The 26,321-nt window shown below is 38.6% G+C and overlaps 1 protein-coding gene across 2 annotated transcripts in view; it reads right to left on the bottom strand.

Moving 5' to 3' along the window:
- The window catches only part of PDE1C (phosphodiesterase 1C), a 485,677-nt gene that overhangs the window by 76,039 nt on the left and 383,317 nt on the right, over positions 1–26,321 (bottom strand). For both annotated transcript variants that reach the window (XM_069461523.1, XM_069461524.1), the window contains 6 exons: positions 22,459–22,575; positions 20,168–20,308; positions 9,788–9,888; positions 7,053–7,181; positions 4,699–4,800; positions 4,023–4,143 (listed from right to left, as the gene is read on the bottom strand). In XM_069461523.1, coding sequence (XP_069317624.1) covers positions 4,023–4,143; positions 4,699–4,800; positions 7,053–7,181; positions 9,788–9,888; positions 20,168–20,308; positions 22,459–22,575 — 711 coding nt within the window. The remainder of the gene's footprint in view (positions 1–4,022; positions 4,144–4,698; positions 4,801–7,052; positions 7,182–9,787; positions 9,889–20,167; positions 20,309–22,458; positions 22,576–26,321) is intronic.

Below are 26,321 nucleotides of genomic sequence, written 5' to 3'. Positions count from 1 at the left end.
CTGTCCAATTTAAAATCTATAGGTAATCTTTTGGGCAGATGCCTAAGAGTGCTATTGCTGGATCAAACAGTATTTCTATTTTTAGCTCTTTGAGGTAACTCCAAGTTCTTTTCCACAGAGGTTGCACAAATTTGCAGTCCCACCAGCAGTGTAAGAGTGTTCCTGTCTCTCCACATCCTCGCCAGCATTTGTTGTTTTGGGATTTTTTGATAGAGGCCAATCTCACTGGGGTTAGGTGATATCTCATTGTGGTTTTGATTTGCATTTCTCTAATGATTAGAGATGTTGAGCATTTTTTATATGTTTGCTGGTCATTATTCTGTCTTCTTTTGAAAAATTTCTGTTCATTTCTTTTGCCCATTTATTGATGGGGTTGTTTGATTTTTTTGTTGATTTTTTTAAGTTCTAGATAGATTCTTATTATCAGTCCTTTATCGGATGTGTAGAGAGCAAATATTTTCTCCCATTCTATAGGTTGTCTATTCGCTCTAATAGTAGTTTCCTTGGCTGTGCAAAAGCTTTTTAATTTGATCAGATCCCATTTATTTATTTTTGTTGCTACAGTGATTGCTTTGGGGGTCTTATTCAAAAATTCTTTACATAGGCTGATGTCTGAAAGGGTCTTCTCAACATCTTCTAGAATTCCGAAGGTTTCATGCCTTAGGTTTAAGTCTGTTATCCATCTTGAATTGATTTTTGTGAGAGGTGAGAGGTGGGGATCTAGTTTCAGTCTTCTGCATTTAGCTATCCAGTTTTCCCAGCACCATTTATTGAAAAGAGATTCTTTTACCCAGTGTATATTTTAGTCTGCTTTGTCAAAGATTAGATTACCATATGCGGATGGTTTCATCTCTGGATTCTCAGTCCTGTTCCAAAGGTCTGTGTCTCTATTCTTGTGCCAGTACCATGCTGTCTTAGTTACTATAGCCTTGTAGTACAACTTGAAGTCTGGTAGACTGATACCTATAATAAAGACATCTGCACCTGAATGTTTATGGCAGCACAATTCACAATTGCAAGGATGTGGAAACAACCCAAGTGCCCGTCAATTCATGAGTGGATTATTAAAATTTTGTATATGTATACAATGCAATATTACTCAATTATAAGAAATGACAGTGATGTAGCACCTCTTATATTTTCCTGGATTGAGCGTGAGCCCATTATCTGCAGTGAGGTATCACAAGATCAGAGGAATGGCCTCCACATGTACTCACCATCAAATTGGCACTAACTGATCAACACTATGGTGCTCACACAGTATTAATATTCTCCAGGGATTAGGAGGTTGCGGGGGGTAAACTCACAACTAATAGACACAGTGAGCATTGCAGAGGGGAAGGGCATGCCTCTAAACCTCGCTTGGATGAGGCAAAGACATAAAATGTAACCAAAAGATATTTGCACTTCTATGTTTATTGCAGCATTATTCAAAATAGCTAAAATATGGAATCAGCTTAAGTGTTTATCAAGGGATGAATGGATAAAGAAAATGTGGTATATATACACAATGGAATATTATTTAACCATGAAAAGGAAGAAATTTTGTAATTTGCAGAAACATGGATGGAACTGGAGGACATTATTTTAAGTGAAATAAACCAGGCACAGAAAAACAAATATTGCATTTTCACACTCATATATGGGACCTAAAAAAAAGTTGACCTCATGAAGGTAGTGAATAGAATGGTGGCTACTAGAGGTTGGTAAGGGTGGTGGGAAGGGATAATGAAGATGTGTTGATTAATGGGTAATACTGTTAAATAGATGCAAAAAGTTCTAGTGTTCAATAATGCAATTAGGGCAACTATAGCTAGCAATACTTTATGATATTTCAAAATAGCTAGAAGTTTTCAAATGTTCCCAACATAATGCAATGATAAATGTTTGTGGTGAATCATGTCCCAATTACCCTGATTTGATCATTATATGTTATATGCTTGTATCAACATATAACATGTACTCCATGAATATGTACAATTATTAGGTATCAATAAAAAATAAAATAAATAAAAAAATAAAATCTATAGTTAAGAGCGGAGGCAACATTCCTCCTGTGTGGGTTACTTAGTATGGCTTATATCTAGGTTAAAATATTAGGTTAATAAAAATAATTTACTGAATTATAATTACCAAAAATAGTTCCAGTTCAGTGAGCTAACATTCCATTCCCAACAGGCAAGAAATTCAATATGGTTATTTTCACATTGCCTCCACATTTTCATTCAATTCAAATATATGTGTGTACAAATAAGCTTCCCTTTATGAGGAAAAAGTGTTCACATACTTAAGTAATTCATATTCACTCTCTCATAATTAAAAAAAGGAATCACTTCAATCCTCAGACTTACATAAGTTAGCTATGAGCTATCCTTTGGCAACAGACTGAATCCTTCCAGCTGTAGGGGGTATTACTGTAAAACTGCTATCAAAGAAACCATATGACAAGAGGAGTGGATATTTGGAGAAGATCCTCTTACTACTATTAGAAAAGAGCCTTTGGGAAAATGCCTCAAAATGAACCCTCAGTGAAGGATGAATTTGTGTAACTCTAGTTCCTTCGCAACATTGGGTTCCCTTGAGAACTACTCTGGGAGGCCAAGGATGACATTGCAAAGAGAAATAACCATACGCTGAAGAGGGTACCTGCTGGTGTGTGTATATAACAGCTTGAGGGTAAGTGTGCAGGTGTAGACAGACACCTGTAGGACAGAGTGAAGGAAATGTAGGGCATTTAATGCTGCAAGGGTCTTAAGAAAACATCTGGTCCAACCTTACCCTACATCCTTCCCCACCACACACACAAAACATCAAATCATAGATAAGACCATAGGGAATGAGAGCGGTGATTTGATTAGACCTAGGCCAAAAACTAGTTGGAATAAAATCTCCAATAAGGGCCTTCTGGCTTTGGTTTAATATGCTATTAACTCTAGTCCTACTTCATTACCAGAGTGTACAGGTTCAGGAGGAATCACACACACACACACACACACACACACGCCTTCTACAATTTTTCCATTCAAACTAGAATCTTAAGAGTAAGAATAATCACAGAAGTAATCTTTTTCCAAATATCTAAGTTATACAGTTTATTAATCAGCAAAAGATCCTATCTCTTGTCAGTTTGTGGGGCTAAGTTGAGACTAGTGTTTACAAGTAGTGTTTTACGGGAACCTTAGAGGTCTCTGAATCTATGCTGTTAACCTCCCTTCTCAAATTAACAAGAACCGAATTAACTGTAATTTAGGTACCAAAATCTACATATCATGCCTTAAACCTCAGGCCCGCATGTCTGGAAGCAGATAGATGTCTGAATGGCAGCTCTGCTGGAGATGAGGTTAGTGCACGTGACAGAATTTGAGAAGACTTTAGTCTTGGTGCTGGGCATTTATTTCCCTTTCAATTTCTCTCCTTCTATGTATATTTTTTATTTATTTGTTTTAAAGCAATGTACGCTTATTAAAGACTCCATCTACTCTTACAGACAACACAACTCTGAATTTTAAGATGTAGTTAAGTGTAAATATAATTGAAACAGTAGTTGCTAGTGATTTCCTCATCCCAAATTGCCACACCTCATTTTGGAATTTCACATCATGGGCTTGTCCACTCAAATGAAACAACTCAACCAATGATAAAAGAAAAATCAGTGAAAGATTAACATCTTAATCCCACAGGGCAATGCCACAGTAACCGCCATTTTGTCAATTTATTAGAAAAAAAGCAAAAAAGTAAAAGGCTCCTCAAAGGACATTTTGACAAAAGATTGCCACAAGGAAACACTTCTTTTTTCCCCAACACAAATGCACAGGATATAAATACCATGTTCTGAGAATTAGGATTGACATAAGATTCAAACATTACATGATCAGGAAGCCAAAAAAAAACTGTGGAACCCCCGCCCTCCCCAAAGAAAATTACTATAATCTCAATAGTCCTTATCATAGTGTTGCTGATACATAAAATTCATAAAATATCCAGTGATGACAGCCCTGACGGACAGGAGAGCAACAAGTTACCTGTCTGAAGAACTCCTCCAGGAGCGACATTGTCCAGCGATGATGGAGGTCCCATGCTTTTGCAGGATGGCTAATATCTGCCGTATGCAGCATGAGGGATAAGGCTTTTGGCTTTTCAATTCTGTAAACCAAAAAGCACCCAAATGCATAACGATCACATTCTCCAGAACTTCAGGAAGATTTTTTTTAAAATCATTAAATTCTTTAATCCATTCTATTCTCCTGTCTCAAGCCCCACATCAGCTAAATCGAGGAAAAGGCATCATTTCATCCTGCGACTGGGATATTCGTCAGTGTGGTCTCTACGCTTATTGAACTGGACTCCTCTGACTCAAACCCATTTCTGAAATGACTGCATCATTCAAAAAAACAACAAGAATCTAAGAATCGCTGACTTTTATTTGTTTTCTCTGCATCAAGTGGATCTTTGATATCCTAGTTTCCCACAGGGAAATATTTTAAATTCTAATTGGGAAAAACTGTTACTGGCTCTATTATTTATTTCAGCCCTGATGAGAACATACCTAATTGTGACATGTACAATTTTCATGCTCTTTCCTCCAAACATCACCACTTCATGAGCCCACTCAATAAAGTCATGTTTCAAAGGTACAACAGCACGGACAAGCACCAGTCTGAACACTTATACAAATGCAGATGGCACGGGCCCACTTACGCTTCTGGCTGCTGCAGAGCGGTCTTCATGGCTTTGATTTGTTGAAAATGACAAGACATATCTGTGGCCATCACCATCTCAATTACCAAGGTTCGAAACTCCCTTTTACGAACACCCGTGGAAAAAAAAGGTGGAAGTGAAAAATGGAAAGTAAAAATTAGTTTATTTTCTGCCACTTCTAATAGAAGTCAGTTAATTATTTCTGGCATGTCTAACCTAATTTGAGTCTTTTAGGTGAGCTTCTTTTTATAAGGAATAAATGAAGGTTAAGGACTAAGGAAATCACTTATTAGGAATATGATACATGGAATACATGTATAATTTGGAAAATTAACTCACGGGAAAAATTCCAGTGAAACTGAAAAGTGTATGAAAGCTCTTCCTTCTCAACTGAATTCAGAGTTTTAAGAAAGAATTAACTTGACAATAATCGTAGGAGGTAGGTTGATAGTCCATATTCTACTTTGGATACAGGTATTCCATCCTTTTTTTAAAATAGACTTTATTTTCTAGAGCAATTTTAGGTTTACAGAAATATCGAGCAGATAGCATAGAGAGTTCCCAGATATCCTCTCTCTCTGCACAGTTTTTCTTATTTTTAACATCTTGCATTAATGTGGTGCATTTATTACAATTGATGAACCAATATTGATACATTATAGTAACTACAATCCATAGTTTACATTGTTCCATGGTGAACAGTTGAACTGGTTTTGACAAATGCATAACGACATGTATCTACCACTACAGTATCATATGGAACAATTCCAGCACCCTAAAATCCCCTGTGCACCCCCTATTCGCCCTTCCCTCCCTTCCCCCAAACGCTGCCAACCAATGATCTTTTTGCTGTCTCTAACAACTTTATTGGGGTATAATTTACATAGAATAAACTGCTTCCATATAAAGTGTGCAATTCAAAGAGTTTTAACAGTTGAATAAGCTTTTAAAAATACCACTGCAATCAAGATACCAAATATTTCTATCACCCTCAAACCAGGCCCCAGGCAAACTTCAATCTGCCTCTGTAGAATAGTTTGCATTTTCTAGTTTTATATACATATATATGTATGTGTAGGTTTATAGGTACACATACATATATATTATCTATAAAAATAGACACTAGATATATACATACATATGTTCCCATGTATGTACACACACACATAAAATACAAAATGTGCTCTCGTTTCTGACTTCCTTTACTCAGTGTAATGATTCTTGATCTGTTCATGTAGTAGTTCATTGACAGTTCATTTTCTTTTACTGCTGAGTGGTGTTCTATTCTATGAATTTACCACGATTTGTTATCCATTTATTAGCTGATGGACATTTGAGTTATTAGATTCTAGTTTGGGGCTATCGTGATTTGAAAGCTGCTATGAGCATTCATGTACAAGTCTTTGTGTGGACATGTGTTTTCATTTCTCTGGGGCAAACACCTAGAAGTAGAATGGCTGGTTTACGAGATAGCTGAGTGCTTAACTTTATAAGAAACTGCCAAATATTTTTCACAGTGGTCGGATCACTTTTTATCTTGACCACCAGTGTATGAAGTTTCTGGTTTTTCTTTGCCTAGTCTTGTCAACCTTTAATTTCAGCCATTCTTCTAATGGATGAGTAGTGGCATCTCACTGTGGGTTTAATTTGCATTTCTTTGATGACTGCTGATGTCAGGCACCTTTTCATGTCCTTATGTTCACACCCAGGTGTGCCTAAATCCAAAGACATACAATGTCATTTAGGCAACAGAATTAAGTACCCATGATTTTGTTTTTAAAGTGTCAAAATAATTTTCTTGGAAAACGTTAAAAGATTGTTAAGAAGTCCGAATAAATATGAGTGAAGAACAAATGTCAAATGATAAAATTCAGATTTAAGAAGCTCAGATAAAAGCAACACATATTTCCTAAGGTAATAAACAACAAATGTTTCCAAATTGTCCTTAATTGGACATTGTTAGAAGAGGTTTTTCAAACTTTCTTCCTTGAGAATTTTTACAATACTGAATCATTTGACTCAAACTGGTTTCATTTCCCTATTCATTAATAGAAAAGCAATGTAAAGCTAGCAAAATAAAGTAGCTGAAACCAAACCATAGCATTCTATAGCCTTTACTTATAAATTTCAATATTTGTGTTGATATGAAATATATATACAGAGAGAAAACACACACACACACACACACAGAATGAGTGAGCAAGAGAAAGAAAGAATCACAGAGAGAGAGAGAGAGAGAGAGAAAATGCTAATAAAAATTTTAAACAAGACATTATCGCCTCAAAAGCACCATATGTATCTATCTTCAGAGTTCCTTCCCTGGCCTCCTAGTCTCTTTCCTGTCTCATCCTTACCTCCAGTCATCCTTTGAGAGGTTGATCAAAATATTCATTTCCTCGTCCTCTTGCAGGAGACGATAGGCAGCGCTCAAGTGGTGATTTTCCAGCACAGATCTGTCGTTGTACAGAATAGCCGAATCAGACCTGAACAGAAAGCCAAGCAAAATTGAGCATGTTCAACAGTTCAGATTTCTCCCCATACCTCTCACAGGCGAGACTGCACTGTCACTTTTTCCTATGTTTAGAAATTATCTTTGCCTCCATGCCATTTATATGAACCAAATGCTCAACCAATACTATAAAGCAAAAAGCAAAAAGACAATGAATGTGAAGACTTTAAAATACTATAAATCATCAATAGGTGGATGTAGGGTATTTTACTATGAATACATATGTGGGTGGGGAATAGGTGACAGCCAGCCTAAGAACCCTCTGAAAACTGTTTTATAACAAGGTATCAACGACCTGTACTAGTAGCAAAAAAGATTTTTTAGAATGTGGGTTACGTCAAACTTCCTTATATTTTCTGGAATGATGTTAATTTTTTATTTTTATTTCATTCAGTGAACACGTTGGTTTATTTATTTCAGGTGTAATTTGTGGAACTCATACCACCTGGTACATATTATCTACAAGCTGCCTCTGATCTTGCCGTTAAATTTTTCTATGCAAAAGCCACATGTGGAAGAAAGACTGAGAGTAAGGAATATAAAGATTGTATGTCAGTGGTTCGTCCGTTTTTCAGAGACTGTTCCATAACCAAATGTCACCAAACACAGGCTGTATGCTATTTTAATACCTTTAATTTAATGAAAGCCTAGATTATTAGAGCTTATCTGTTTCTCATCAAGGAAGCTTAGTTCCAGAGGTTTAAAGTGACTTTTATAGGTCTTCTGACAGGCCAGAGCTCCTCAAGATAACTTCCACCTGTCATTGGCCAAACTTTGGGATGTATCTAGCAAACCTTGAAAGTGTTAAGCTTAACATTTTATCCATCAAAGGATAAAGGACCTAGTTGCAGACTTAGCTTTCTGAACGGGGATCATATGGGCTGAGATGTTTTGGATAAAGTTCTGTTGAAGAGGGCCAACGTTTAAATTTCATTCTAAACCAAGCTTAACTACACCCACTGGAATTTTCCCACTCCTACAGAGCTAACATAAAACATGCAAATCCTGAAGTAAAGATCTGCTCTTATATATGGTGAGTAAATTAGGTACCAACTGACGTGTATTTTGTGACACTAAACTATTTTCCAACTTCTGTAATTAAGCCGTTTTCCTATGAATTGTGACTGGTTTGGACCCTGGTCTCCAGGCAAGATCCACGTACAGTTGTTCCACCCACCTCTCCTTTGGCAGGTGCTATTCACCTTGGTTTCTGCTCAAAGCAAAGGTTCCACCCATAGATACACATTAAAGAGTCCTTCTCTATGGAATTCCCTGTGTTAAAGACCTTGGAATAGAACCACAAAAGGCTGCTTCCGGCAGCTGAGACCACTCTAAGTGAAGAGGCAGGAGGGAGGAACCAAAGCCAGCAGCTTAAGTCCTTTTGTCTCCTTCCATTCCATTGAAATTCCCCTTCTGAACAGAGATCAGACGATATTGTCTTCTTTTGTGTACCCTGTAATTAAGTGTTGAGCTCATTAAATACATGTAGATTGATTTAATGAACACAAACCTATCTGGAGTACGCACCTGCTTTTTCAAGTGAAATCAGCAAGTATTTATTTGGTGTTAAACTCCCATCCCTCCCTGCTACATCTTTTCTCTTTGCCTGGAGACCAGTATCAAAACCAGTCACCACTCAAGAGGAAAATGGCTTAATTACAGGAGTTGGAAGTGCCATCTTTCCCCAAATCCTAGCTTCTTTTGATTCATATGTCAAGGCTCAATTAACCCTACTGTCAGATTCTCTCCAGTTCCACATCATTGTCTTAGAGACATTAAGTTCTTAGACCAGGAGATGGCAGATAAAGCTTCATCCTAAGGAGAATGACAACTGGCTGGTGCTGCTTGCCGGGAATTCTGTGTTGGGAGGAGTACTAGGGATAAATCCACAGCTTAGCAAGACAAAAATACCAAAATCAATTAGTGATGTCTGTTACAAGTCAGAAGGTTCAGAGTGGACACTTGGACCCATATTTAGGCCCCCAACAGAGGCCTGTGTGCAGTTCATTTGGAAGGGTTCACAGGTTGCTTATGGTGAAGGTGGCCTAGAAGAAACAATCTAACTCCCCAGCCCTTCTGCCAGGGAGTGATGCAAGCCCTGAGCAAAGCAGGGATGTATGAAATTAGAAGGGATGAAAAGAGATTTCATGAGAATCCCAGAGGTCAGATGGCAAGAAGGCTCAATTATCATTAATGTCAACAGAAACACTCCAGTCATCACTGTCCTTATTGATTTAGTTTATGTGGCATCTGGGTCTTTATGTAAACTACCCCACCTCCTATTAGAAATAGAGTATGTGCAGAACATACATAAGTAAACAAATAGCAAGCATTAGAATAGAAAAGAAAAAGACATACATATTAGATCCAAATAAAATATGAGAATTAGGAGCAGGTGGCTTCTTAAACTCCACGTCATGATTAAAGCTGATCAGGCTGATCTCTTGTTTATAGGTTCATGTTTTCAGAAACTCAAAATAGGACAACCGTGCAAAAGAAAGGTGACTCACACCTTTCTAACTTCTAAAACTCTACCCCTGTCCCCTCCTGCCTCTTCTCCAAGCATTTCAACATCCTCACCGAGTCTGAATGTGGAAATTGTTGGTAGTTCCGGTATGCTCATAGTCGTGGATGGCAGCTGAGAAGATTATAGCAAAGATCTCCAGCTCCGTCAGCCAGTTCTGAAAGGGAGATTACAGAGCAATCAGATAATCTGTTTCTTTCTCAAAGTCTTCAGCTTGCTGACAACACACCCACACTGCTGCCTCTCCACCCTGCAGCTGGTAAACTATTGCCAAACACAAGTTTTCTGAGGCATGGAAATAAGTTTTTTTTTAATTTTTTCCTGTGAAGAGACTGGGGGACTTGTGCTTTACAAACAGCATGCCCAGCAAGGTTGAAAGAACTAACTAGTAGTTTTATCTTTTTCAAGAAAGCAAAAAGATAATGAATGTGAAGACTTGGAAAGCTCTCATTGCATCCTCCTCCAATTTCCAAATAAAGTTTCTAGGTAGACACACGAACACATACACACACTTAAACATTTCAACACAATTCCAAGAACTAAGAGTAATAGAACACCTAATGACTGATTACAGAAGGAATATCCACTACACAGTGGGTAGAGACAGATGAAGAAATAACACTTGGTTTCCTGCCCTATGTGTGTTGATTTTTGAAAGGACTTGTCCCCATGTACACATTCAAAGTTAGCTGTGGTTTGGTGGTTTGCAAAGTGTGCTCCTTGGAGCAGCAGAATTAGCATCACCTAGGAGCTTGTCAGAAATGCAGACAAATTCTTTGGTCCCACCCCAGTCCCACTGAATCAGAAACTCCACCTTGTGGTTCAGCAATCTGTACTTTATCAAGCCATCTAATTCTGATGCATACTAGAGTTTGAGAACCACTGCTGTGTTTGAAGCTCCCTTAAAACTGATTTCCATTTAGTGGATTCCGTAGATTCACTTCCCATCCCTCTGTAAACCATTCTGCACAATGCCCACACAATAGAACATTCCTGACTCTTAGGCCACCCTTTGGTATCCTCTGCTCACTTTTGTTACTAGTTAAAAAAATGATTCAGTGTGTTTTATTCCAAACTCTGTTTTGATACGTTGTACTTGTTACTACAATTATGTAATTGAATATGACATTAACCAATAAAATATGAAAGCAAAGATGGAGTTGTTATTTCTATAGAACCTAAGTTCAATGCTTTGGACAATCACTAAAAGAATTGCTGTCAAAATATGTGTGACAGCTGCGAAGGAGTAGAAATAATTATAAAAGTTTAGGCAGCTTCTGCACTCAGTTTGCTTTATGAGTATCTTTAAGTTCCCACTTCACTTAAACGAAATGAAACTAGAAATCTTAGAGGATGGGTTGAGGCAAGACAAGTATGAGTACTCAGATCGGTGGAACTCAGAAATGACCCTAGGGTCTGGATTAAAGATTAGTGCATAAAATACATTTATATGATTTAAATTAATGCAAAATGATTTAAAATGAACATTTAAACTTTTACAATTCCCCACTATGGCCACTTCTTTCAACTACTAAATTTGGTCCTCATCTAAGAAACTTCCTGAGAATTATTGTCTTCTTTGAGGATAGGTGTGGGGGAAAATAAATAAACAAACGGCACACAACCGATGGAAAAAAGACTTCATCATTAGGGGGGAAATGAGCACAAAGAGAACTCTGGGGGAAAAACACACTATACTTTTGAAAATGGCTTCTAGTAGAATCCAGCGTGAAACATCAAGAAACTTTTGGGCATCTTCAAAATGCACACTGAGATACACGGAACAAGAAGACATAAAGAGAAAACAGACTAAAATGAAAGTCAACAAAACGAGATGGAAGAAAAGATGGTAAGATAAGGAAAGATCTCAAGAAAACGAAAATTGCAAAGCCGGTTCTAAAGGCAGCAAAGAACCTCCTCAGCTTCCTCATTGTCCCAGGGCTCACTATGTGGCAGGTGCGATTCCAGATCCTTTTTATGTAGAAACTCACGTAACTCCCACCACTCCATAAAGCTAGGCACTGTTATCCTCACTCCACACATGAGAAAACTGAAGCCCAGGGAGGTTCAGGACTTACCCAAAGTCACACAGCCAGTCTTGTAACCAGCCACATGGTAAGACTTTAGAATTCTCACTCATAAGCTTTAAGTAATATTTCCTTTGGGTCATTGTTCATGTGTTTATTCAATTTTGCATAATATTATATAGGTATCATTTTATATTACACATTTTTCTTAATACTGTCCATGCATATATTACATATGTATGTGTTTTTTCATTTTGGCAACGTCTTTCTTTTTTCCCCCAACATCCTGTCCCCACCCATCTTCGCTGATGACTCTCTACCCATTCTCCTACATGGATCTCCTGTTCTAAGCTCATGCAAAGTTAATTTCACATCTTAAAACAAGATTATGAATGGGAGACAGCATAACATCTAAACAAGTCTGATCAGAGAACATCAGTCCAGCCAGCAGAAAGCGTGTAAATAACTGTATAATTACAATTCCCACATTACAAATATCAGTGACCCTTCCCTTCTTACCCAAATACACCAACAAAATACCATCTTACGTATAACCTACATATAAACCAAAGCCAATGAATGATTAAATAAGCATTCAACAACAACAACAACAAAACCCCATAGTCTTTAAAACTCATTTTAACACCCTAGCTTTTCAACAAACACTGTGGATGCTTAGAATCAGTTATGCTGCTTTGGGAATAAAAAGAAAGAAACGTGGTATCTGCCAAAGGAAAGGAAAGGAAGGAAGAAAGAGAAACAGCTTCTTGGAGGAGAGACATTTAAGACGGTCCTTGAAGACTGGACAGAGCAAGAAATGAAAGTGGGCATTTTCAGAATGAACAAAATGAGCAAGTCCCAGTAGCAATCATCTCGAGTAAGGAAATGATTCTCTTCACTGGAATAGGAGCTGGGACTGATGGAGACCCTACTATGTCAGGCATTAAAAGCCAGAGTGAGTGGGAATATCAACTGGATTCAACAGGCTGTGAATTTCGCATGTAAGAGAGTAACACAGTCAGGGCACCACTTCAGGAAGCGCAGGAGCAGAACAGAGAAATACAAGAGCAGTAGTTTTAGATTGAAAAGTTCTTACAGGATGTATAGATAGTATGAAAGTAGAATCCATATGACTTAGCAATTAACTGAATTTGGGGTGGGATGGGGGGGACAGGAAGAGGTTGCAGTCAAGGAGAACAATGAACTAAAGATGACCCCAACACTCCTAGCCTGCATGGCTGAAAAAGCCTGGGTGGTATGAGGAGGCACCACTAATAGAAACAGAGAAGGTAGGAGAAGCTCTTTGAGGGGAAGTCAGGACCATATTTTAATACAGCTCAGGTTTCTTTGCCTTTTCCAAATTAATTATTGTGAACACAGAAAGTTTTATGTCAAGCCATAAGAAGTCAGAAATTTAAGTCTCACTGGTATTTTATTCCAGAAATATCAAACTGTGGCAAAGTACAAGTCACAGATCCTACCAGTGTTTCCCTATCTACAAAATATGAGTGTCACAACTAATTCAGTGACAGGGATGCCTTGACACATGGCAGTGGTGGACTCTGAACTTTGCTGTGTATGATTCAGGCAAGCAGGCTGAGCTGTATGCCTGCAGGGCCGAGGGGGAGACCTGGGATACCACAGGCCAAAGGAAACCTGAAGGGACAGGACATGCACAATTTCCTATTGCTAGAGGAGACATTATTAGCAAGTTGTGACTTTGATATGTGAATGATAGAGTTTCTCTAGTAATCTGTTTCCACCTCTCTATTAGTTTTCCATTGCTACCCTAACAAATTACCACACCTGCAGAGGCTTAAAGAACACCTCCCACTAACTGGCACACTTCTGTAGGCCAGTGTGGACGGGTTCTCTGGTTGGGGTCCCACAGGCTGGCATCAAGGTGTGGGCAGTGCTGCATTCCTTCCTGGTGGTTCTGGTGGAAGATCTGCTTTCAGGAGTACCCAAGGCATCAGGAGAATTCATCTCCTTCTGATGCTTTCCACTTGGCCCCCTCTACCTGCAAGCTATTATAGCAATGGCTGGGTGAGTACTTCTCGCACTTAACCCTCTTTGACTTCTCCATCTCTCTTTAACTTTGACAAACTTGTGTGATTATACTGTGCCCACCTGGAGAAACCAGGCTACTCTCCCTGTTTAAGGTCTTCTGATTGGTAACCTTAACTGTATCTGTAAAGTCCCTTTTGCCATCTAATGCAACATTTTAATGCTTGTGACACCTGAGGACCAAGGTCATGGGGGCCAAATGTCTACCAATCACAACCCCTAATAAAATTATTTAGCATTCTTCAACCAAGATGTCATTTTGATATTTTTAGTGTTCCCCTTATAAGTATGATCATATATGATGCCATATATGATCAAAAGAACAAGCTACACAGCTTCTCCTCTCTGAAAAAAATAGGCAAAGAGAAAATTATTAGCACCTTGCTGACAAAAGCAATGAAACTGGCCAAGGGGTAGCTTCAGATTTTGGAATATTTTGATCTAAATCCAAAGTAGACTGGAGCTTGGAGTCTGATTAATATTGATTCAGTGAATAACAACTCTTCAATCTAATTCTGTTCAAGGATTTTCTCTTAGAAATGAGCAGAAGAGTTCTGAAAGGATTCAAGCGTCTTTTAGGCCCTTAAGTTAAACAATAATGAGTAATACAAACAGATTACAATGAGTAATACTGTTGATGTTGAAGCCCAGACATCACTTTATCAATGGGATGTTTTGATTCCCTAAGTGTCTTACAGTTTATAACACTGAAATGATTTAAAGTATTTTCTCCCTCTTGGTTTGTAATGAAAGGTTAGTGTAACAAGATGTTCTCCATTCATCAGAACGTTCCCCACTGTTTTTGTAAGCTCGAAATGAAAGAAGTTTGTTTTGAGCTGCATTTCCAAGAGAGAGTGGGTAGGAAATAGTTTCTATATTTAAGAACTATTCTGAATATGGCCTGAATTGATAATGAAAATTCAATAACAAATGGCAAATGAGCTTGTTTAAGAACAGTATGCATGATCACTGGCTGCTATGATACAACATTTATGTTAATCTTAACTTGCATTAGCATAAATGCTGGGAGCTTTTCGTGAGAGCTGAAGAAGCTGTGTATGATTCACCTTTATATCTCCATAGCATACTGGGCACAATAGGTACTAACTAAATATATGTTGACTACATGAACTCAAAGTGCATTTCTGCATCCATTTTGATCCTCACCACAATACCCGGAAGCTAAGTGCACATGAGATACTGAGTATAAGAATATAAGGGGCTTTTTTATTTGCCACAGGCTTGTAGAAGCATGGCTAAATATTTAAACGCATGGCCTTAGAAGTTAGACCTGGGACCAAATCTTGGCTCCCCTACTGTATTAGTGTGCTAAGGCTGCCATAACAAAATAACACAAACTAGGTAACTTAAACAACACAAATTTATGTTCTCACAGTTCTGGAGGCTGAAAGTCCAAGATCAAGGTGTCAGCAGGACTGGTTTCTCCTGAGGCCTCTGTCTTTCCCTGGCAGATGGCATCTTCTCTCTATGTCCTCACGGTGGTCTTTCCTCTCTGCATGTGCATGTCTGTGTCCTGATCTCTTTTTATAAGGACACCAGCCACATTGGAGTACAGTCCATCCACATGACCTCATTTTACCTTAATTACCTCTTTGAAGGCCCTCTGTCCAAATACAGTCACATTCTGAGGTACTGGGGGCTAAAACTTCAATCTATAGATTTGTGAGAAACAAAGGTCAGCCCATACATTGACTTTATAACAAGATAATCTCAATCTCTGTTAATGAGTTTCCTCTTGTTTAAAGCGGCAATCACTGTTAGTTGCTCAAGTCTTTCTTTTTCCTTACTAACTACGTCTCTGATTTTATTTGGGATGGCGATGTGCCCAGCCTCCCCTACATTGCAGTGGCCCTGTGACACAGCTCTGGCCAACAAAATACAAGTGAAAGTTACATGGGTTGGATTTCAGGATAGCTCTTTAAAAATGAGCAGATTTATTTGGTTTGCACCATTTCTCTTCTTCCTTGTCTCTCTACTTGGATGTGCAGAGGTACATCAGCCATTTTACAAGCATAAGAACAAAAGCGCATGCCAAAGAGAAGTGGGAAGGAGACCGAGAAGACTGTTGCCGGTGAGGAGCCCCCACACCATGCCTGGATGGCTCTTTGGACAGACCGCACAGATGCAAAGGACACTCATACCACGGGCCCAGCTAAGCAGCATGGATATTCATTTACAAATATATTCCAGCAATTAAAGATCACTAGACATTTGGAGGTCGGGGAACAATAGTATAAGAGGAAGATTCTCATAAACAAATGAGCATCTTCCCCATGAATTAACAGAGATAACTCTATTTTAAAAAGAATTATTGCAAAATTTTTGTATGTATAAGTATATTCATAAATATCTAAGACTGCTAAGAGAATAAGAGTATTCCAAGGACAAAAAAGAGTTCCTAAAATTAAAACTTCTGCTATCTAAAAATGTTAAATGAACAGCTTGAATAACTAGAAGGACACATCTGAACTGGTAGACAGAGTTGAGGACATCTCTCAGAAGGTGTAATTAAAATATTGAAATATGGAAAAGTAGGAGAGAAGTGAAGAGATGTGAAGATGGATTCAGAAGGCCTAAGAGAAGTCCCAGAAGCAGACAAAAGAGAGAGAACAGATAAGGAGAAATACTCAAAGAAATAATAAAATTTTTGGCTGTTTTGTTTTTAAGCATATAATAGGATTAAACTTTCTGGCCCCTTTATGGTTGGGAGGGGCCATGTGAATCATCCTGACCAATGAGCTGTGAGTGGAAGTGATGGGCAGAGTTTCTGAGCCACAGAACCTAAGTGCAGACATAGGAATAGCAGAGCCCCTTTGCTCCCAGCCGTAACGGCTGACAACATTCACAATGGTAGCTGTTTAACAAACCTAAGCACTGGAGTGAGGGCAACACAAGGCAGATCCTTTAATTTATCCTGAGGGAAAAAAAAAATACTATTATTTTTAATCCACTGAAATCCTGGGATTGTTTGGTCCTGCAGCAAAACATAGCCCACCCTAACAGACAAGCTCCAAATGAAAGAAAACGTTAGGAGTGGGGAAGATATATTCTCCCAGTAACATGTTACCACGTGGATTTTTAGTTTCTATAGTTGGCTCTAATTCTTTGCCTTCATTTTAAAACTCTAGAGTGAGCCAGGACTCACTTCAGAGCCCCTTCTACCTCTCTGTTCACACTCCCCCTTTCGGTCATCTCATCTGGTTCCAGTCTTTATATAGTATCCACATGCCCTTGGCTACCTGATCTACAAGCTTATCCTCGACTTCTCAGAACTCTAGAGTCCTTTCGTTTTCTTTCTGCCTGGCGTCTCTACACGGTGGCTTCACAGGTATCTGAAACTCTCCATGTCTAAATTAGAACTCTTGATTCCCTTCCCCCCGAAGCCCGCTTTGCCACCAGGCTTTCTAGTCAGCCATGTTCATCCAACCAAAAATCTAAGATATAGTGTCAATCCTCACTTTAGCGTTCCAAATCCCATCCACCACCCACAGTCCTCTTGACTCTACCTCAGAAATACCATTTTTTTCTCTTCCCAGCAATGCCGTTCCTAGCCCAAACTACCATCGTCTCTTCACCAGACTTCTGCAGGACTCTTCTAATGGGTGCTGTTCCTGCCAAGCCTGCCTCATTTCTGCTCCTTGAATATGCACAGCAAAGCTATTCTCTCTCAGGGACCTTCGTACTAATCCTGCGCCGACTCTGCTGACACACTGTTTGGCTCTTAGCATGGCTAAAGGCAAAAAATCACGACTACCTCAGCTTAAACATCATCTCTGGAGAGAAGCCTTTCCTGACTATCTAACAAAATGCTCAGATTTCCTTGTGTAGGTGCTCTATTAAAATAGACTTCTCTGTAGGGTATTAATAATATGATCTTGCTTATATTTCATTGACCTCTTTCATCTGTAACTTCCCACTAGAATGGTAAGTTCCATAAGGGCACTGACATAGTCTCACCCTGAGTCTCAGTCCTTTCAGATGGCTCTAACGGACTACCATAGACCGGGTGAATTATAAAGGGAAGAAATTTATTTCTCACAGTTCTGGAGGCCAGAAAGTTTAAGGTCAAGACACTGGAAAATTTAGTGTCAGATGAGGGCCTGCTTCCTGGTGCTTAGATGAGATGGCCATCTTCTCCCCGTGTCCTTACGTGGCAGAAAGGGAAGGGAGCTCTCCAGGGTCTTCTTTAGAAGGACTAATCCCCTCATAAGGGCTCCACCCTCATGACCTAATCCCTCCCCAAAAGTCCCAGCTCCTACTATCATCAAGCTAGGATTTCAACATAAGAATTTTAGGGGAATACAAACAGTCAGTCTATAGCATCCTGTAATAAAGTACCCAGCACATAAGTGCTCAATAGATATTTGGGCTTATTTTTTGAAACTGTAATCAATTCCATTGTTATATTTATTTTTTCACAAACAGCACATGTTTTTACTACAATAGCTTTAGTAGATATTTTAATATCTAATAAAGAATTATTCTCTCTCCACACACATTGTTCTTTTCCAAAATTGGCTTTTCTAAGCTTGTGAACTACTTATTTTACATGAATTACAGACTCAGATTATGACGTTTCATGTTAAATTCTGTTGGAATTTTGACTGGTATTATTTTTAATTTATAGCTTACTTTGAGGAAAATTGACATCTACACAGCACTGAGGCTTCAAGTTAAAAACATGATGTATTTCCCCACTTATTTAAACATTTTTTGTCCTTTGATTTAAAGTTTCCTTTTTATCATTTTTGAAGTTATTTACAGGTAATTAATAGACTTTTACAAATTGTTGGAATGTATGTTTTTCTGTTATACTTGTTAATTTCCAATGTATAGGATGACTTTTGTATCCAGACCCTATTGAGGTCACTTATTTGATCTAATAATTTGTAGTTGGTTTTTAGAGTTGCTAAAGGAGATCATCACATTATTTCACAGAATGCTTCTTCCAACTTTTTTAGATATCATATTTCATTGGCTGAGACCTCCAGAAAAATGCTCACTAGCAATATTAATGTGGGCATCCCTGTCTTGCTCCATGCATTCAAAGAACCATCATTAAGTAAAATGTTTGCTCTATGTCTCTGGTATAAACCTTTTATGAAGTCAAAAAGTTCCCTTTGTGGTCTCTCTATAATTAGAAAAATAGCTTTTTAAATAATACTTTTAAGAAATTGGCTTTACAATAAAGAAAAACAGAAAAATGATCGTAGGTTTTGAGAAAACCCTGCAATGTTTTAATAATAATAATTCCCAATTGTTGAGCTTCCTTTATGAGGCAGAGTATTTAATATTTTTGATATTTTATTCCTAACCATCAGAGCACTACTACAAAGTGGGATATTTTTCACCATTTAAAAAATGAGGACATCTTGGCTCAGAGACTCAAGTAATTTATCATAGTTCACAAAATCTAATAAGCAATTAAGCAGGGAATTATAGCCACTGTATCTAGCTCCAAAGCCCACACTCCTCCCACCATATTCCATTTTTAATTCTGTGAGCTATTAGGCCAAGCCTTTCAGCGTGCTCTGATGGAAAAGATAACAAATGTGCCCTGGGTTTATGGGATAATTCATAACCATACCCAAAGAATGTCTATTCTGATTATGAAGGAGATTTCAAAGTAAAAAGTCATAGAGACCTGTTTTTGTCACTAACAGCTGTATCTTTTAAAATGAATGGCTTACATCAAGGCCAAGAAGGCAAAGGCACAGATAACCAAGTCGAGCAGGGAAGTTAATACAATGGATTACAGAACAGAGATTTTTAAAAATCTAAAGAGCTGAAACGTTGGGCCAAAACTAGCAAGAAAAAATTCAAATGGTTACAAGTAAAAGATTGACACTCAGGTTCAAAAATACCAAATGCGCAAAAATAGGATGTGCATAACCATAGTCCCTGTGAAAAAGACTTAGTGGTTTAAACCAAAAGCTAACTTTGTATAACATGGTTGCCAGGTATATTCAATGCAATTTCATTTTGTATGAATATCATTGTTATTGATTATATGAAAAGGTTAACAGCACTACTTTCCATATCTGAAAATACATATTTCGTTACAGTAGTTATATTTTAATAGGCATAACCCAGTGAGGATGCAAGTCATTAGCAGATATCTATTTGATCAAGCCCGGGATGGAGAAAATTTCAGAGGGGCCCCCAAAGACTTGCCGTGCTGGTTAGATAATTCTTGGGGAACAGGGAGCCCACAAAACAATGCACTCTTCGTGGGCTCAACCTCATCACAATTGGAATATCCACCATTAAAAAAATCACCCTCACATCCTTTGTGTGATGTGAGTTCCTCTCTGTACTCACCGCTACTCCCGTCTTATAGAGGAGGTAATGCACAGTCTGCGTGACGTCGGCAGCATGCATTAAATTATGGTAAGGATTTTTATGCTTGCTGTAGCCCACTTCCAGGGCCTCCACAAACGAGACAAGTGCAGAAATGGGGATCTGAAAGACAGTGGCGAGGTTAAGAAACTTGTGACTAAGCTGCCGTAGGTGAACAGGCAAAAATCTAAGGCACCAGGTTGCTCCTTTCTGGAGGCATAACAAATCACAGGAGGAAATTAGAACTTTTTATACTTAATAAAAATCACTAAAGAAATTATCAGATACTTGGAAAATCTAACAGGAAGTCCCTTGTTGAGGAACAATCGATCTGCCTTGCAAATTGTTCTTTGTTCCTCAGTTCAGAACCCCCGGAGAAACGACACAGAATCATCTCAAAGACATTTAGTTTTATCCACATGTAAAGAAATGATTTTTGATGCATATGTAGAAAATGAAGTTATTGGTGACCATGCTAATTTTTTGTATTTCCTTGTTCTCCTCTACCCTGAAATCCTCTTCCCCTCAACCTCAAGGGAAGAGATGCTACACAGGCCACCAAATAATGTTGCAAACAACATTGAGGAACACAGAAACAATACTAATAATTGGTACCAGTTTGTGGACTCATTTACCATTTATAACATAAGTGGAATGAGTCCTTCCAAATTGTTAGTCATGAATAATAATTACCAAGTAATAAACATAAGAACATAGCCAGTTCCTGTTCCCATATATAACAGACTATCACATTTTAGTTTGGGTTTTGGTTTTAGTGTTTTTGTTTCACGTGTCCAATGCATACAACCCCGCCTTGGAAAGGGCACAGTTTTTAGGAAATCAGTATTTCCTTCACTACTGGTGGAAGCTTGTGTTTGTTTTGCGATAATTTTATAACTTAAGATTTTTGTGTACTTTGTTTTCCCCACAAACAAATGAGACATACTGCATGGTAGGTGCCCATCAATTTCTCAAGAAATAAAAGACTTGAGCCTTTGACTACCAGTAACTCAGAATAATATTTCCAATTAGCCTAATTGTTTTTCCATCTGAAATATGTATAATATGCATGCCTTCCTTTTCTATGAAACAGAAAGTGAAAAACAGTTGCAAATTGTTAATACAAGTACAAAATAAGGGCATCCTGGCAACAATCATTGTATTAGTTTTCTGAATCAATTCCATGGTCCAGGGTAAATCATGCAGTATAAGGCTGGGGGAAAAAGAGAGGATGTGTGTTCCTAGAGATTAATAATCATATTAGTAAGGAAAAAAATCAAGAAAAATGCTACTATAATGCTTCTGAAATTCCATAACCTATTCTTCCTTAGACATATTCTTCCACGCTTACCATTTGTGGATTTTTAAAACTTTAAATATGGCCTTTTAGAGGTGAGATATGAGTTCATTATCATTTTTAAAATAAAGATCCAATAAACGTGGATTCCCTGGGTTGTTCTTTGGAGATCCATGAGCCACTGAAATGGCTGTGTGTGTACACGCACAGGAACTTTGTTCTGAGAAAAGGGTCTCCAGCATCCACTGGATTTTCATGCAGGTTCCTGATGCAAAACAAGTTAAGGACCTAAGGACCACTGCCATAAAGTATTTGTGGGATGTAAGATATACATCCCCAAATAGACAGTCCTTAGGAAAGTGATAAAGAACGCTGTGTCTGGAGAAATCAATATGTTGTACAGAAAAAGACCTGCATTTTCCAGAGGCTTATTCACGTGATGAGAGAAGTCTGATGCCATAGATGCTCTTTACTGAAAATTGAAGAATTAATTTGAAGCATGAATGGCTGGGAAATACCAATGATCTGTCACAGATGACAAGTGAGAGTATTTGTCTGAATGAGCCAAGTGGTGGGGGAAAAAGTTTACAGAGACAGCAGATGCTCACTCTGTCTCCATTACTGTCTCTCTGACGGTGGCGGTCGATAGTACACAAAGTCATGTCGAAATGAGATCTGCGGGCAGAGCCCGAGGGGGTGCTCAGCTATTTCAGGCTTCAGGTTGTACTTCCAGGAAGACTGGGATCTAAACGGGTTTCTCCAGCCTCTCCCCTGCCAGTGAGGCCCGGCAGCAAGGGCGTGATCAACAGTACCCACTGCAGAGGAATTCGCAGCAGTGGGCGGCTACCCCAGCCGTGCTTCCTGAGCTGCCCAGAGCAGTCTTCATCCTGCATTAAAAGGGTCTTAGCCCGAAAGTCATATGAGGATGGACAAGTGTGTGCAGTTCATTTATTTACATTTTTAATGAGGTACTGACCTTGAAACGGCTGATCAGATCATAACGTGTGAGTAATTCATAGAAAATAAACTTCAGTGCATGATCCCCACTTGCCTCATTGAGGGAAAAGACATCAAACGACCACTTGTCCACATCCTGCAGGACAAGGCGTGAGAAAGAACACATTAGCCCACAGTCACTTACACACCCACCAATCTCCCCATTTTCGAGTCTGCCTACAGCCCTAACTCAAGGTTTCACAGACGGAGACTCTAACACCCTTTTCACTCTCAAACCTTTTCCAATCTGGCGTTCCTACCTAGTATTTACTGTTAAAACATTAAATAGTCTTATTACCAATAACAATAGCCATAGTTTATTGAGTGCCCATTATGTGATAAATATGTAACTTATCCCCAAAACAATTCTAAGTAATAGGTATTATTAGTCACATTTTGCAGATGAGAAAACCGGTAAGTTACCTAATTTCCCTAAGACCCGTCAGGAGTAAGTTCTAGGGACACAGGTGGGACCAGAACACAAACACAGGTTGGATGCCTGGATGCCTCAGGTCAGGCTCTTTGCATGAAGTCCTGCAGCTGCTACTACAATGGCCTAAGGTGCGTCCCTCCTCAACTGTCTCTCACACCCTTGGACACTATCCGATGACTTCCTCTAAGTCTGCAGTTGAGAATGTTAACTCATTTAAAAGTGTTCAGAAACAGGCATGATATAGAATACAAAATAGTATCTCAGGTCAATCTAAACTCTGGGCTGAAACCAGAGAGAAAAAATTGATTTCACAGGACAGAAAAATGCTACCATTTCTGGAGTCACCAATCTGGGCTCTTGTCCTCGATTTGTAAGTCATTTTACTGAAAAAAGTAAAAGGAGAAGCCTAAACCGAACACATACCTTATACACCATCCATGAAAAGTCTTCTTTGCCCGTAAACAGAATGTAAACATATTACATTCCTTTGTAACATATTACATATTACATGCCTTTGACTTATCATAACCAACTGCTTGTGGATATAGTAAACAAAGGTGTGTTTAAGCAGTAGCTAAAGCAATAGCCATCTGGTTTCTCATTACGTCAAAAGTCTCACTTCCTGTAGTTAAATAAAGTGTATTGACTTGAGCTTGACAATAAGGACCCACATGAGACCACACTGAGGACAGACAAGGTGTCCCATGGTACCTGGTGGAGACCTTGGCTTTCATGAGTGACTCTCACTTCAGCCCTCAGCATCCCAACATCCGTCCATCCCAATCTTGCCCCTCTCCAAACATTGCAGCCATCAAATTCATCAGGACAGAAGGATGAGTAAATAGAGATAGTGAGAGGAAAGCCTTCTTTGGTCCCCCATTTTAGGGAAAGCTTAACTGTGATTCTCAAATTTTAATGTTCTTCAGAACGACTTGAGGGGCTCAGTAAAAATACTGATTCTTGGGTGGGGGACTCCAAAGAGTCCTGGTGTGGGGCCTGCAATCTGCATTTTAACAAGCACCCAAGTTAAATGTCTTAAACCTTTTACAAAATTCTGCCCAAGGACAATTCCCGTGGAGAAACTGCATGAACTTCCTGTTAGTCTAACGTAAAGGAAGCCTGAACCTCCGCGCGCTTTAAACCTGGCATCTATCCAAGGTGTTGCTTCCTGAGTCATGGGACAGATGCCTTCTAAAGAAGGGCACGTGGCTCCGTTTCCAGTAGGCTCAACTCAGAAGACTAGAGACAAATGCCTCAAATGAAAAGCTTTCGTGTGTGTGTGTGTGTGTGTGTGTGCGTGCGCGCGCATGTATTAAAAAACCAGAAAAAATGAAAAGAACATAATGCAACATATTTCAAATTTAGAGATTGGTAGTGGTTAATTATTCCTTTACTTAAATGTCACTTTATGCCATGCTGTTACATTAACCACAAAGGTTAACATGACAGTAGCATAATGGTTATTTTAGTGAACTGTATTCTCTCAGTCTATGGGGAAAATTTCTGTAATAGAAGAAAATAGTAGTGATTCCATATGAACTGCTGGAAATGAAGTGGAAATAATCTTTTTTTCTAACAGGCACTACATAAAGAAAGAAAAAAGAATCTACCTCTAATGATCTCTCTAACTCACTGCAAATAAAACCAGAGTCTGGGGAAGTGAAAAAATATTACACTGTAAAAAGCTTTGAACTTGCCCAGTAAACAAGTGAGAAGGCCCAGAGAAACAGCAGTTTTAGCCTTAATGCACATATCAGCAATGCATGCAGAGAAAGATAGCAATTTAGAGAGTTAGTACTTACTCCTTGTCTGAATAATCTAAGTACCTTTCCCCTCCTAAAGACATATGTGCATCTGATAATTGCTTTTCCCTAAGTATAAAAGAAATTCATGCACATCACAGGTTGTTTCACATTTTTCCAGTTATTTTGAAAAAAAAAAAAAGAGGCTTCCATTTGGAAGAAACATTTTCATAAATGTCTTGCTACCAGCATACCCACTATATTTATGCTCATGGTAAAGGAAGACATTAAGGACAAAAGATGCTTTTAATGTTTCTAAGACTCCCATTGAACATTTCTGGTTCCATTATGAAAATCAATGCAACTTCATGGTGGGTGCTACGAAACATCAGATCCTCAGAAGTGATTTCACTGATCGAAATGGGAAATATCCCTGTAGATTACACTGATGTGAGCTCCACAGCAGCGTGGGGATTAAAGAGGAGCAAGAGGAACACATATCTTCCTGCTGTGTCTTTCCTGAGTATCCTTCCTGCTCCTAAGATGAATTTTCGTAAGAGACAGAAAAAGAAGTGAGAATCTGTACATATCTGGTCTCTCAAATTCAGCTAGTGAATGTCTCTGAGACAAGAGAAAGGACAATGAATATACAATCAAGATGGTCCCAAGGGGCTCTTTCCTGACATTAAATTAATCAAGAAGTACTCCCACCCCCAGTTCCATGAATAGGTCATTTATCTCCTGAAAATATCATCAGATAATACATTTTTCATGTTTCAGAGAAAAACTGCAATGGCTTTAGCAAAGGTCAAAATGCTACAATGTCCCTGAGCAAATGAATCAACTCCATGTGTAGACGCCACACAATGTCAACCAGCCCAGTGATCCTGGGCCCCAGCACAGCCCCACCTTGGAATCCAGAAGCCATATAAGGTTAAGCACATCTCTAATACCCTCAGACCAGTGGATCTGAATCAACACCTGCCTACAGGAACGGATCCACTTTGGGGCTTTTAAAGATATTCTATACAATTCCAAGAGCTTGCCCGATTGGGAGTTTCTGCAGGATTTAGCTCATTTAGACTGAAACATCTGCATGACTTCCCATGGAACATTTGGCTCAGTGAGAGTCTTGGGAAAACAGTAGCATATACGTTGTATGGAGGAAACAAGGGCTGCGGGCTACACCCTCATGTAGTAAAATGTTACTGAGAGCTTACTATGTGCTGAAAACTCTGGTACCAGAACTTAGTTCTGTCCTCAAATAAATAACTCTGTCTCTTTTTAAATCTCACTGAGTCTTATTTCCTTCATCTATAAAATGGACTTGCAGTAGGTAATCAGATAATGGCACAATTACAATCACTCAAGATCCTCCTAATGTTGAATACTTATAGCCATAACATATTTGATCTCCTATGGCCAAAGTCAGATGAATCTCCTAATGCCAGAACACTGTATAAAACCTAAACTACTTAAGGGTAATAGAAATGAAAGGAAACCCACACAGAGTTTGATTTTTAAAAATTAGGATTGTGAAGACTAAAAAGATAGTGATACTACTAAAACAGATAAGAAAAAAAAAATGAAAGAATAAAGTCAGGAATAAATGGAAAAGAACTGTAAATGAAAGTCCCTTATTTTCTAACAACAAATTTAACTGTACTT

This window comes from Eulemur rufifrons, chromosome 29, assembly GCF_041146395.1.
Source record: "Eulemur rufifrons isolate Redbay chromosome 29, OSU_ERuf_1, whole genome shotgun sequence".
NCBI classification, from domain to species: domain Eukaryota; kingdom Metazoa; phylum Chordata; class Mammalia; order Primates; family Lemuridae; genus Eulemur; species Eulemur rufifrons.
This window is presented reverse-complemented; position numbering and strand designations above follow the sequence as displayed.